The sequence below is a fragment of the Rhinopithecus bieti genome, unplaced genomic scaffold (genome assembly GCF_001698545.2).
Source record: "Rhinopithecus bieti isolate Rb0 unplaced genomic scaffold, ASM169854v2 scaffold_12667, whole genome shotgun sequence".
NCBI lineage: Eukaryota > Metazoa > Chordata > Mammalia > Primates > Cercopithecidae > Rhinopithecus > Rhinopithecus bieti.
This window is the reverse complement of record NW_016807256.1, coordinates 226,632-238,372: the sequence shown is the minus strand read 5'-3', so window position 1 is coordinate 238,372 and position 11,741 is coordinate 226,632. Positions and strand designations below refer to the sequence as shown.

General features: G+C 55.7%; 1 protein-coding gene across 4 annotated transcripts in view; it reads right to left on the bottom strand.

The window, feature by feature from the left end:
- Nucleotides 1-11,741, bottom strand: part of LOC108535069 (rho GTPase-activating protein 4) — a 23,616-nt gene that overhangs the window by 8,447 nt on the left and 3,428 nt on the right. For 3 of the 4 annotated variants that reach the window (XM_017880749.1, XM_017880750.1, XM_017880746.1), the window contains exons 2-7: nucleotides 6,215-6,419; nucleotides 5,982-6,144; nucleotides 5,722-5,784; nucleotides 5,250-5,432; nucleotides 3,781-3,909; nucleotides 3,458-3,679 (exon numbers count right to left, since the gene is read on the bottom strand). In XM_017880749.1, the coding sequence (XP_017736238.1) occupies nucleotides 3,458-3,679; nucleotides 3,781-3,909; nucleotides 5,250-5,432; nucleotides 5,722-5,784; nucleotides 5,982-6,144; nucleotides 6,215-6,417 (963 nt within the window). In that variant the 5' untranslated portion in view covers nucleotides 6,418-6,419. Of the gene's footprint in view, nucleotides 1-3,457; nucleotides 3,680-3,780; nucleotides 3,910-5,249; nucleotides 5,433-5,721; nucleotides 5,785-5,981; nucleotides 6,145-6,214; nucleotides 6,420-11,485; nucleotides 11,606-11,741 lie in introns of those variants that run through there. The other variant, XM_017880748.1, reaches the window with a different exon arrangement.

Sequence of the window (11,741 nt, the reverse complement as noted above, 5' to 3'; positions counted from 1 at the left end):
GGGAAGATGAACAAGTTCTGCGGCTGGATGGTGGTGATAGCTGCACAGCCCTGTGAATGTGCTTCTGCCCCTGGGCCGCACACTTAAAATGCTGAATGTGGTATGTTTTATGCTATGTGTATTTTGCCACACATTTTTTTAAAAGTCCATCTAGGCTGGACTGGCTCACACCTGCAATCCCAGCACTTTGGGAGGCTGAGGCGGGTGGATCACTTGAGCCCAGGAGTTCGAGACCAGCCTTGACAATACGGTAAAATCCTGACTCTACCAAAAATACAAAAATTAGCCCGTCTCATAACCCAGTCTCAAAATAAATAAATAAATAGATTAAAATTTTAAAATAAAATAATTGTTTCTAAAGTACAAATCTTAGCCACACATGGTGGCATGCACCTATAGTCCCAGCTACTTGGGAGTCTCAGGCAGGAGGATGACTTGAGCCCAGGAGCTGGAGGCTGCCGTGAGCTATGATCACACCACCATACTCCAGCCTGTACAACAGAGCCAGACCCTCTCTCTAGAGAAAAAATAAATCTATCCATACCCTAGGAAACACTGAAATTTGATCCCTCCCTTAAACTCACATGATCAGCAGAAAACTAACGATTTGCTCTCTGGAAAGGATATAGCAGGGATTTTGGACTCAGGGTCCTATCAGCCCAGTCTCAGTGCTGTCCTGCTGAACACGGGAAATGTCCCAGAGCATCAACATCAGGCAAGACCACTCTGCGATCACGTCTGAGTGAGGACAAAATCAAGAACTTCTTCCAAGCCACAAAATCATCCCTCCATCCTGGTTAATGTAAGTGACTATGACTTCCTCGCATCACTTCAGCTTCCACCACTGCCTCCTTCTAGATAAGATTAATCAAGACATCCAATCATACATCATACAATTACTCTGCTTCCAGAAGGCATCTAATCCAGGACCAAGCCCCACTTACCTGGGCCCTCCCCACAGATCCCCTAAGGCAAGCCCAAGTCCTCTACCACCCTTCCACCACCCTCTCACTGAGAGGCCCCAGGTTCCCCACGGAGCAGGGTTCCTCCAGCAATGGAGATTACAGGACTGTTCCTGCTAGGCTTTGGCTGGAGGGTGTGGAACTGAAACCAGGTAGTTCCAAGGAAATCCACACAGCAGAGTGAGCTCCCAGCCCTCTCGCCCCGTCTCCTCCCTAGACAGGGTCAGAAGAGTTTCTACTGGGGAAACTGGCTAAGCCAGGAGGAAACACCACAGACATCCACATTTGTGGGGTATGTGTTCAGGCCTCTTCTTAAATATGAACTGACGGCCAAGAATCACCAAACAGACACGATCAGCAGAAAACTAACGATTTGCTCTCTGGAAAAGATATAGCAGGGATTTTGGACTCAAGGACAAAAGCAAGAAAATAGAGCAGGTGCAGGAACAGGAGAAAACAAAAAACATTTCAGGCGGGGCGCGGTGGCTCACGCCTGTAATCCCAGCACTTTGGGAGGCTGAGGCGGGCAGATCACCTGAAGTCAGGAGTTCGAGACAAGCCTGGCCAACATGGTGAAACTCTGTCTCTACTAAAAAATAAAAATAAAAGGGTCGGGCATGGTGGCCCACGCCTGTAATCCCAGCACTTTGTGAGGCTGAGGCGGGCGGATCACCTGAGGTCAGGAGTTTGAGACCAGCCTGGCCAATATAGTGAAACCCCGTCTCTACTAAAAATACAAAAATCAGCCAGGCGTGGTGGTACACATCTGTAGTCCCAGCTACTTGGGAGGCTGAGGCAGGAGAATTGCTTGAACCTGGGAGGCGGAGGTTGCAGTGAGCCGAGATTGCGCCACAGCACTGTAGCCTGGGTGTCAGAGAAAGACTCTGTCTCAAAAAAATTTTTAATTTAATTTAAAAAATTAAAACCTTTTAATTAGCCAGGTGTGGTATCTGCTGCCTGTAATTCCAGCTAATTGGGAGGCTGAGGCAGGAGAATCACTTGAACCTAGGAGGTGAAGGTTGCAGTGGGCCAAGATCGTGCCACTGCACTCCAGCCTGGGCGACAAGAGGGAAACTTCATCTCAAAATAAATAAATAAATAAAAGTTTCAGAAAGATTCAAGAAGTACTGTATTCATGAAATAAGAATAAAGAGTTGGCCGGGCACAGTGGCACACCTGTAATCCCAGCACTTTGGGAGGCCGAGACAGGCCAATTGTTTGAGCCCAGGAGTTTGAGACCAAGCTGGGCAACATGGTGAAACTCCCTCACTATAAAATATAGAAAAATTAGCCTGGCGTGGTAGTGCAAGCCTGTAGTCCCAGCTACATGGGAAGCTGAGGTGAGAGGACCAGAAGGTTGCATCTGCAGTGAGCTGAGATCACATCACACCACTGCACTCTAGCCGGGGAGACAGAGTGAGACCCTATCTCAAAAACAAAACAAAACAAAGAATACAGACATTTTCAGATGTGCTAAGTCAGGAAACCCTTGGTGAAGGCATCCACGAAAACAAAGGTATCAAACCAAGAAAGCTGCTGCCGTGGAATCCAGAAACAGAGCACTGGGCAGAAGTGAAGCAGTCCAGACTGGAGGGCACAGAGGAGAAGGTGGACCCCACAGGGTGCCTGGTGTGGAGGACAGTGCTGGGACAAGGTAGCGATCAATTCCTAGCAATGGGTATGTTCTAGCAAGCAGCATTCCTGAGGCAAGAGAGTTATAAATTTCAGAAGAAAAGGAAAAATTGTCCAAGGAAGGACATGTGATCCTAATACAGTACATGGCTCAGCTGCCAACAGTACCTGTTGTCATGGTGATTGAAACATTGAATGTTAATTTAGCCAAAAATTCTGGAATAAACCCACTGGGAGAACAAGATGCAGGGAAGCATGTGGTGGCTGTGAGAGATGCTAGTCATCATTGGCCAGTGGAAAATGGCTGCTTGATGCTGGGAGGTGGGTGGCTGTTTCTGGGGGTGGGAGCTGGGAACAGGAGGGGTAGGTTAGGGAGCAGCTGTGTGCCATCAGAAGCCCTGGTGATGTTGGACTCTTTGTAAAGTTCCAAGTCGGCCCACAAGGGGCCCAGTGTAATCCCAGGTCATTGCCAACGCCCATCAGGATAAACTGCTGCAGGAAAAACTAGCTCGAAGAAGAATAAAGAAGCCCAATTCCATCTTACTGTGTGTGTGCTTCATTTCCTCCCAAGTTTGTGTCACGAAATTTAAAACACAGAAAACCAGCCTAGAACAATGTATGGGCAGCTACATGGCTGCCTGCTGCACGGTTTGAACAGTTAGTGTCTTGCCCTCCTTGGCCATTGTGGCGGTGCACCCTTGGAGTGAGGTTGCAAATGGAAGTGAGACAGTTCTCTAGCTGCTGCACTGCCTGAGACCATGGAGAACTTGGATTCCTGAGCAAAGCGTGGGTCACGCCACTCCACTGCCCGCCAGTACAGTGAAGGCCAGAGAATGCCGAGCCCAGCAGGGGGTAACCCTCACCTCATCCCCATCATGGGGGTGGTAGTCAAAGCGCAGCGGGGGACAGAAGATGGTAGCATGCACCTCGAGAACCTTGGCCTTGTCCCCTGGAGGATCCAGGGCCTCCACGGCTTCTTCCAGGCTGCCCAGGCCCTGCACTTGGGAGGCTTGGGTGCGGCTCTCAGCGGCCGTGTAGCTTCGGAGCACCTGCCCCAGGGCCAGGTGGAACCCTGTGTCGCAGCACTGAGGAGGAAACAAGGAGATGCTTGGGTGGGTCCTGGAGCCGTAACTTCCCAGCCCCAGTGCACCAGGCACCCTTTCCCACCTGCCCACCAAGGACTCACATCCATGAGGTCCAAGACGTCATGCAGGTAGTAGTTACTGACAGCAGCGTTGACGCTGGCCAGGCTAAGCAGGTACTCGTTGCGCGCCTTTGTGCACTTGAGTTTGTGCTCCATAAACTTGGCCTGCCGCTACTCAAGACAATGCAAGTGTGCCAGGGTCACGCACGTGGCCAGCCCCTATCTCTGGCCTTTCATGTAATGCCCATTGCCACCCCTCTCGCTGTGGACAACTACACTGGAACTGGTGAAGCCCAGAAGTCCTGCTGCCTTCCCCACACCACAGCCCAATGCCAGGAGGTGACTTGACTCCCCGGCTGTTCACGTGCCAGTGCTGGCGCCGCCTGCTGTGCTTCCACCACTTGCCTTGGTTTGAGCCACAACATTCCCCACAGAGGTGGGGGGTGACACAGAACTATTCACAGATACCTGATGAGTGGAAGATGCGCGCGTGGCACCTCACCATGGAGGGTGTATGAGAAACCCAGCTTGGAGCCAGCACACAGGTGCACAGCTGGAAGTGGCCACAGGCCTCTGCAGGGGCCAGGGCTGAGGGGGAACGAGCACCCCAAGAGGTAGGGATAGATCATCGAGGGCCATGAGACAGAACCTGGTGGCAACTGGGTTCTAAAGCTGGCACTCTATTTTTTTTTGAGACAGAGTTTCACTCTGTCGCCCAGGCTGGAGTACAGTGGCACGATCTTAGATCATTGCAACCTCCGCCTCCAGTGTTCAAGTGATTCTCCTGCCTCAGCCTCCCGAGTAGCTGGGATTACAGGCACCCGCCATCATGCCTGGCTAATTTTTGTATTTTAGTAGAGATGGGGTTTCTCCATGTTGGCCAGGCTGGTCTTGAACTCATGACCTCAGGTGATCCACTCACCTCGGCCTCCCAAAGTGCTGGGATTACAGGCGTGAGCCACCGTGCCCGGCTAAAGTTGGCACTTTAACCACAGCAGCCAGGGAGACCTTCCCCCAACACAGCCAAACTCTGTCATTTCCCCTAAGAACACCTGAGATGCCCGACTCCCTCCTCTGCTCCCAGAGTCCCGGAGACCATCACTCTCAGCCCGCACAGCCTGGCAGCTCCACCTAGGCATTTCCCAACCTCCCCACTCTCTCTACTGGGCTCACCTCAAACGCCCTTTCTCCGTGCATGTCATCCCATCGCCCACCTTAAGTGTCTTCTCGCCCCTTTCAAACCTTATGAAAGGGCTGGCAGAACAGCAGAGCTGCAGGAGCCCTGCTCAGAGCTTGCAGAGGCTGCGTGGGGCTGTCCAGGGCCGGGCGACTATTTTCCCCGCTCTCTCAGGCCCTGGGAGCCTTCCGTATGGAATCCCTGGAACCTGATGGCACTGTCCTGCCACTCCCGCCCTCCCCTGCACCCAGCCCTGGCTTCCCCCTCAGCACAGCAGGTCCTAGTCAGGGCCCATGCCCCATAGGCCTGCATCTGAGGTGCCCCCCAGGCCCACCTTCTCCACCAACCGCCCTCCCTTCTTGAGGGAGCTCTTGCGGAGGGGCCCTGCCTCAGTGGCAGCAGCAGTGGTGGTGGGGACACTCCGGCCTGCCCGCTTCTCCTCCTGCCGCTCGGCCTCCCGGAGCTTGGCCTCGGCATTCACGCTCTCCATGTGATATGCCTGGTACGTCTTCTTGGCCTGCAAGGAGACCCAAAGCAAGGTAGTGCTGCTGAAGGCCACGGCCGGGCCAGCCCCTAACCCTCCATCCCTGCCCCTCTGGAACTTGGACCTCAGAGCTGGGCAATCCCATGTGAGCACGTGGCCTAATGCCCTGTGCCTAGGGAGAGAGGGCCTGTGCCCCTAGGTGCATGCTTCTCCCTGAGCCTGGCTTGGGGACATGTGATGGTCTGGGGATGTTCTTCCCCAGCTGTGAGTGGCATTTCTCCCTGGGCCATTGGGGCAGGCCCCTCCCCAGCCCTTTCCTCACCGTCTGCAGCTCTGAGACCACCTCCAGGAGCTCGTCCTGCAGCTGCTGTTCCAGATCCCTGCTCTAGAGGCAGAGGCAGGGGTGAGCACGGCACTGCCCAGAGAGGCCCCGCCAGGCACTGGAAGCTCTGCCCAGCTCAAGCCCCATCTGGGAGGCACACAGATTCACTCTGCCTGGTCCCCACCTGGCCTCCAGTGCCCTCCCAGCCTCCTGATCCCAAAGCCTTGAACACTTCCCACGGCCCAGGGTGAGAGCCTCACCTTCTTGACCAGGCGCCCCACGTCCTCCGCAATGTGACTCAGGCGCTGGGCCAGGGGCCCCGCCAGCACCTCGCTCAGGGCCGCGCTTTCCCGGCTCTGCTGCCGCGTATGCTGCAGCAGCACTGCCCAGCAGTGCAAGGGCGACAGGAGCGATGGCTCCTTCCTGGGGGTAGAGGGGCAGTGAGACCTGCAAGCAGACCCTGCCGTGGCCCCCCTGCCAGCACATCACCTACCGGAAGCTTTGGTGCTCCCGGCTGCTACCCAGGCGGCCTCCACGGCTGGAGAAGCGCTCGGCCAGCTTTTCCAGGCCCCGGGAGTACTCCAGCTCCACCTCAGCGCGGCGCCGCATGAACTCTGCCAGTTCCTGCAGCAGCTCCCGCCGCAGCTCACCCTGCAGCTCCAGGCAGCGCAGCTGCTCGCTCAGCTGCCAGCGCATCTCTGTGGGGGGAACCACGGCTCAGGCCTGGCCAGCACGCCCTGCCTGGGTCAGCCAGGCCAGCGTGGGGTGGGAGAGGCAAAGACACACAGACCCCAGTCCCGTCTGCTCTGAGGGCTCCTTTGGACCCAGCCTAGGTTGAAGGCAGGAGCTAAGAGGGGAGGAAAGAGGCTAGGCCCCTGCAGGCAGATCTGGCCTCAGCTGTCCAGCCCACCTCTGTGCTGAGGCCAACAGATGGCCCGAGCCACCCGGTTGAAGGGGAAAGAGAAGGGTGTCCCAGAGAGAAGGGAGAGCCGCACAAAGGCCCAGAGTAAGAGGGAGCAAGGCCGCCCTAGGAAGGGTGAAGCCATTCACAGTGGGTGGAACACAAGGCTGCCCAGCCCTGTCTCACCCCAACGCCAGCCAGGCACCTTTCAGTTTGGCTTCCTGTCTCTCCCTCATTCCTGGAAAGCCACTGAATGGTTTCCCCTGCCACTTCCTTTTCCCCCAGTACCCAGGCCCCAGGAGGTGGCAGCCTCCCCTGCAAACACACAGATACACAACACACAGATCATAGCGCTGCTCAGGGCAAGCCTGCAGCGATCTCGCAGTCTCAGTGGCTGGGGAACCCCGCCCTCAGGCCCCGGGGAAAGGACAGTCCACAGTGAGGGCTGGGCACCAAGGAGAGCTGGTCCCACCTTGGAAGTGAAAGGATGGAGCAGGGAGCTAGCCCCTGTCTTCTGTCCCCACTTCCCACTCCCAATCATCTCCCGCCCCACCTGTGCATTCCCTCACCGTGCAGAGTCACACCCAGGGCCCCATACCGCCAGCCTTTTGACACCCTATCACTGGCTTGATTTGGCAACGCTGCTTCCCCTACACAGGCGTGAAGCAAAGAAGTGCCTTTCCAGCAAGTTTAAGCAACCTGCGGAAGACACTTTTGCCACCTCCTGAGTGCCCAGCCAGGCACTGAGGGTCCCAAGTAAATACGATGCTAGCTCAGCTTCTGGCCAGCAGTCTGCCCACCTACTCATCTCCATCCACATCCCCAGGCAGGGACATGAATTGGTTTCTTCCTTCAGCAGAATGTTGATTATACACCCATTCTGTGGCAGGCACGTTTTAAATACAGAGGCAAAGAGGGTTGACCAAGTGTCTGCCCTCTTGGAGCTGGCATTGGAATGGGGCACGGACACATACCAGAATGTCCAGGAGTGATGGGTGCTGAGAAGATGCACACACAAAGCAAGATCAGAGCCGGGGGCAGGTGGGGACAGGGAGGACCTCTTTTTAAAGGAGGGTGGTCAAGAACAAGCTGCATCGTTGAAGCAGAAGGCTGCAGCTGGCTGTGTGGGGGCAGTAGGGGGAGTCCGAGAGACCAGTAGGGACAGATGGAACAGAGCCCGTGCTCTAGGCAGAACTCCCAGCTGGACTCCGAGTGAGAGAGGAGCCACAGTAGCGGGGGAATGTGGTCCAGCTTCGTTTTCAGGGCCCACTCACACTGCCAGGTGGAGCCCAGGTGGCCGCTACTGCACTAGTCCAGGCAAAAGACGGCAGGGATTCAGACCAGGACAAGCGAGGGAGGACTCCGCTGGGAAGAGCTCAATCCCGTTGGATGTCTGTCCTGCCAGTGACTTCCCAGGGCCTGTTGCATGGGGACCCTGTGGGTTTGGCCTGCCCAGCATCCTTACCTCCTCCCCGATCTCCACTTGCAGAATGTCCCCTCCCTAGTCTCAGCTCCCCTGACTCCAGGTGCCCCAGCCCTGGCGGCATGCGTCACCCACCCCTCCGTCCCTCCACTCCCTGCCCCCACCAGACTAGCCAGGTGAGGGACCCAGGAGCCTGATCCTTCCAATTGAATTACTGAACAGGAGAGCTCTTCCCACTGGGGGATCAAGCTGGGTAAGTGGAAGCCTGGGGCGGGGGACCTCCCGACAGGGCAGGGCAAAGCCCACAACGCCAAGTGAGACAGATGGAGAGTGTCCTCATCCTATCTGAGGCTGGCCTCCTGTGGTTAACTTGTCAGCTCCAAGGCCAGGTGGGGTGGGCGCTAATGCCATTTGAAATCAGGAGAGTCCTCACTGAATCAGTTTAACGTTTTGTTTTGTTCATTTATTTATTTATTTATTTATTTATTTTTTGAGACGGAGTCTCGCTCTGCCGCCCAGGCTGGAGTGCAGTGGCCGGGTCTCAGCTCACTGCAAGCTCCGCCTCCTGGGCTTACGCCATTCTCCTGCCTCAGGCTCCCAAGTAGCTGGGACTACAGGCCCCCGCCATGTCGCCCGGCTAGTTTTTTGTATTTTTAGTAGAGACGGCGTTTCACCGTGTTAGCCAGGATGGTCTCCTCGATCTCCTGACCTCGTGACCTGCCCATCTCGGCCTCCCAAAGTGCTGGGATTATAGGCTTGAACCACCGCGCCCGGCCTTGTTTTGTTTATTTTGTTTTGAGACGGAGGATATTGCCCAGGCTGGAATACAGTGGCGCAATCTCGGCTCCCTGAAACCTCCGCCTCCCGGGTTCAAGCGATTCTCCCACCTCAGCCTCCCGAGTAGCTGGGACTACAGGCATGCACCACCACACCCAGCTAATTTTTGTATTTTTAGTAGAGACAGGGTTTCACCATGTTGGCCAGACTGGGTCTCAAACTCCTGACCTCAGGTGATCCGCCAGCCCCGGCCTCCCAAAGTGCTGGGATTACAGGCATGAGCCACCACGCCCAGCCCGGTTTAACATTTTTTGATAGAAGTAAATTTCATTTCATTCCTAGAAAGGTGCGACTGCTCGCCTCACTGGCCCTCTGGAGCCTGTCCTGCCCTGCTTCCCCCAAAGGAATACAATCTCTGGGGACTTATGACAACTGAACAGTGCAGAAGGAACCAGCAGAGGGAACCGCTGCCTTTCTTCATCACTGCCGGCAGTAAAAGCTGACTGGAAGCCATGTCCCAGTCCAGATCCGGGCATGCACACCAGGCTGATGTTGAGCAGGAAACTTGTGAATTGCAAGTTGATTGCACTGGTGGCTTTCCCGGCAAAGCTTTCAGATCTCCGTTCAGACAAACTCGTCAGCACACCCTGTCCTGGCCTTCCCCCAAACTAGGGCTGGCCCTCTTTCGACCCCTTCTTGGCACACTGCACTTTCCCTCTGTGGTGCTTATTATCATAATGGAAAGTCTATGTCTCCCCCACTAGACCCATGAGCCACGTGAGGGCAGGGTGGGTGCTGACGCCATTTGAAATCAGGAGAGTCCTCATTGAATCATTGTTTTTACTCTGGGTAAAAAGCCAGGGCTGGAGGGGCTGGAGTCGGGGTTCTCTCCTGTACAGCAGTATACTTCCAGGGCCTGGGACAGCACAGATGTATAGGAAACATCTGGCAAAAGGAGAGCTGGAATCCATGTCTGCCTGAATTACAGAGCTGGGCCCAGGGCCCCACCAGCACTTCCTGTGAGCAAGGCATTTGGTCTCACTTCTGCTGACAAGCAAAACAGAAGAGAAGATGGTCTCCAAAACCACGGCTATGCTGACCTTTGAGAATTTAGGGTGTCAAGACAGTGACCCCATTTTGTAGCATGGTAGGAAGTTTTTCTAGGGTGCGGGATGCAGACCCAGAGCAAGTGAGGAACCCTTAGACAGTCTTGCTCGAAACCCCAACTTTTCAGTGTGAAATCACTGACCCATATTTGCTGATTGAAGTTTTCCAAGTCTTTCAGCTTCATGGCATTTTGGGGAAGCAGGATGGAGATGATTACTTCCATCTGAGCAAGATGATGGTGAGGCTTGGAAAGCTGGCTCACCATGTGTAGTCACCTCAAGCTGGTTCTGGACACAGGCTGCCTTTTCCAAAGGAGGAGGACTGGGGCATACTTTAAAGGGTATAAATTGGCCGGGCGCGGTGGCTCAAGCCTGTAATCCCAGCACTTTGGGAGGCCGAGACGGGCGGATCACGAGGTCAGGAGATCGAGACCATCCTGGCTAACACGGTGAAACCCCGTCTCTACTAAAATAAAAAAAAACTAGCCGGGCGAGGTGGCGGGCGCCTGTAGTCCCAGCTACTCCGGAGGCTGAGGCAGGAGAATGGCGTAAACTCGCGGGCAGAGCTTGCAGTGAGCTGAGATCCGGCCACTGCACTCCAGCCCAGGCGACAGAGCAAGACTCCGTCTCAAAAAAAAAAGGGTATAAATTGCTTGCACTGAATAATGATGTTAGAACCTACATCTCTGGGTTGAAAGGCACTTCAAGGGTCATTGCATTCTACGTCCTAGAAGTTGTAGTGCTGTGTGACCACGGGCAAGTCACTGCACCTCTCTGAGCTTGTTTCCGTAATTGGTAAAATCGAGTGATCGAGAGTGATATGGAGGAGCTGCTGGCGCTGAGATGCTGCCTCTTTCCTTTGCAAGAGTTACCATGCCCTGAATAAGATGGGCGCAAGCTATTGGCTAAGAATTTGCAAAGCTGATTTGCATGTGATTTGCACATGGGTGTTTATCAGAACCCAAAGAGGTTCAATTTCAGAAGGCTGAGAAGCCAGCCCTGTTAAATCTCTCAACCAAGACTCACTGCGCCAGCTTGACCCAGAGACAGTGGCCCTTGCCTCTGATCCCCCTCAGTGCTAAAGGGGGGCAAAAGGTGCTGAGGCTCCAGGGACTACACTGGGGTTAGGGCCAGGTGATCTCCACCAATCCAGTCACCTCAGACTCCCTTACTCACTCCCCACCCCTCAGCCCAATCAAGGTGGTTGACTTCACTGTAGCTAAAATACCGCCTTCTGGGGGGCACGTTGGTACATCCGGCTCCCCTTTACCGGCGGCCACCAGTGTCTACACTGAACCTTGGGTGAGGAGCAGAGACCCAAGGAGGACAGAGACCAAAAGAAGGAAGACAGGAGAGAAGGAAGGGAAGATGGCAGGCGGTTGAGGCCAAATGGGCGTGGGGAGGCAGGCAAGGGGCTCAGGCTCCCTCCTCCACCCCCACTCAAGAGGTCGCTGGGGACAGCATCGGGCCCTGGGTCAGCGCGGGGACGCTTGGGGCTCCCTCACGACCTTGGGGTCTCCGCAGGAAACGGGCCGGGAGCGCCCGGCGCCCTCTCACCTTTGACTTGCGTCTCATACTCAGCCTGCAGCCCCGCTCCCGCCGCAGCTTCCCGTGAGCGGCCATGGCGGCCTAGCGGCCGCGCCGTCGAACCCCACTGCTCCCACGCGGCCGTGAGCGGGCCCGGCGCCGGGACTTGGGGCGCTGCGGCCAGCACCCTGCGCGGGCTCCGCCCAGCCCCGCCCCCAGCGCGGCTCCCGGTGGGGCGGGGCGGCCCAGGGCTGGCACTGCCCGCGAGGGGCTCCTAGGGGCAGGG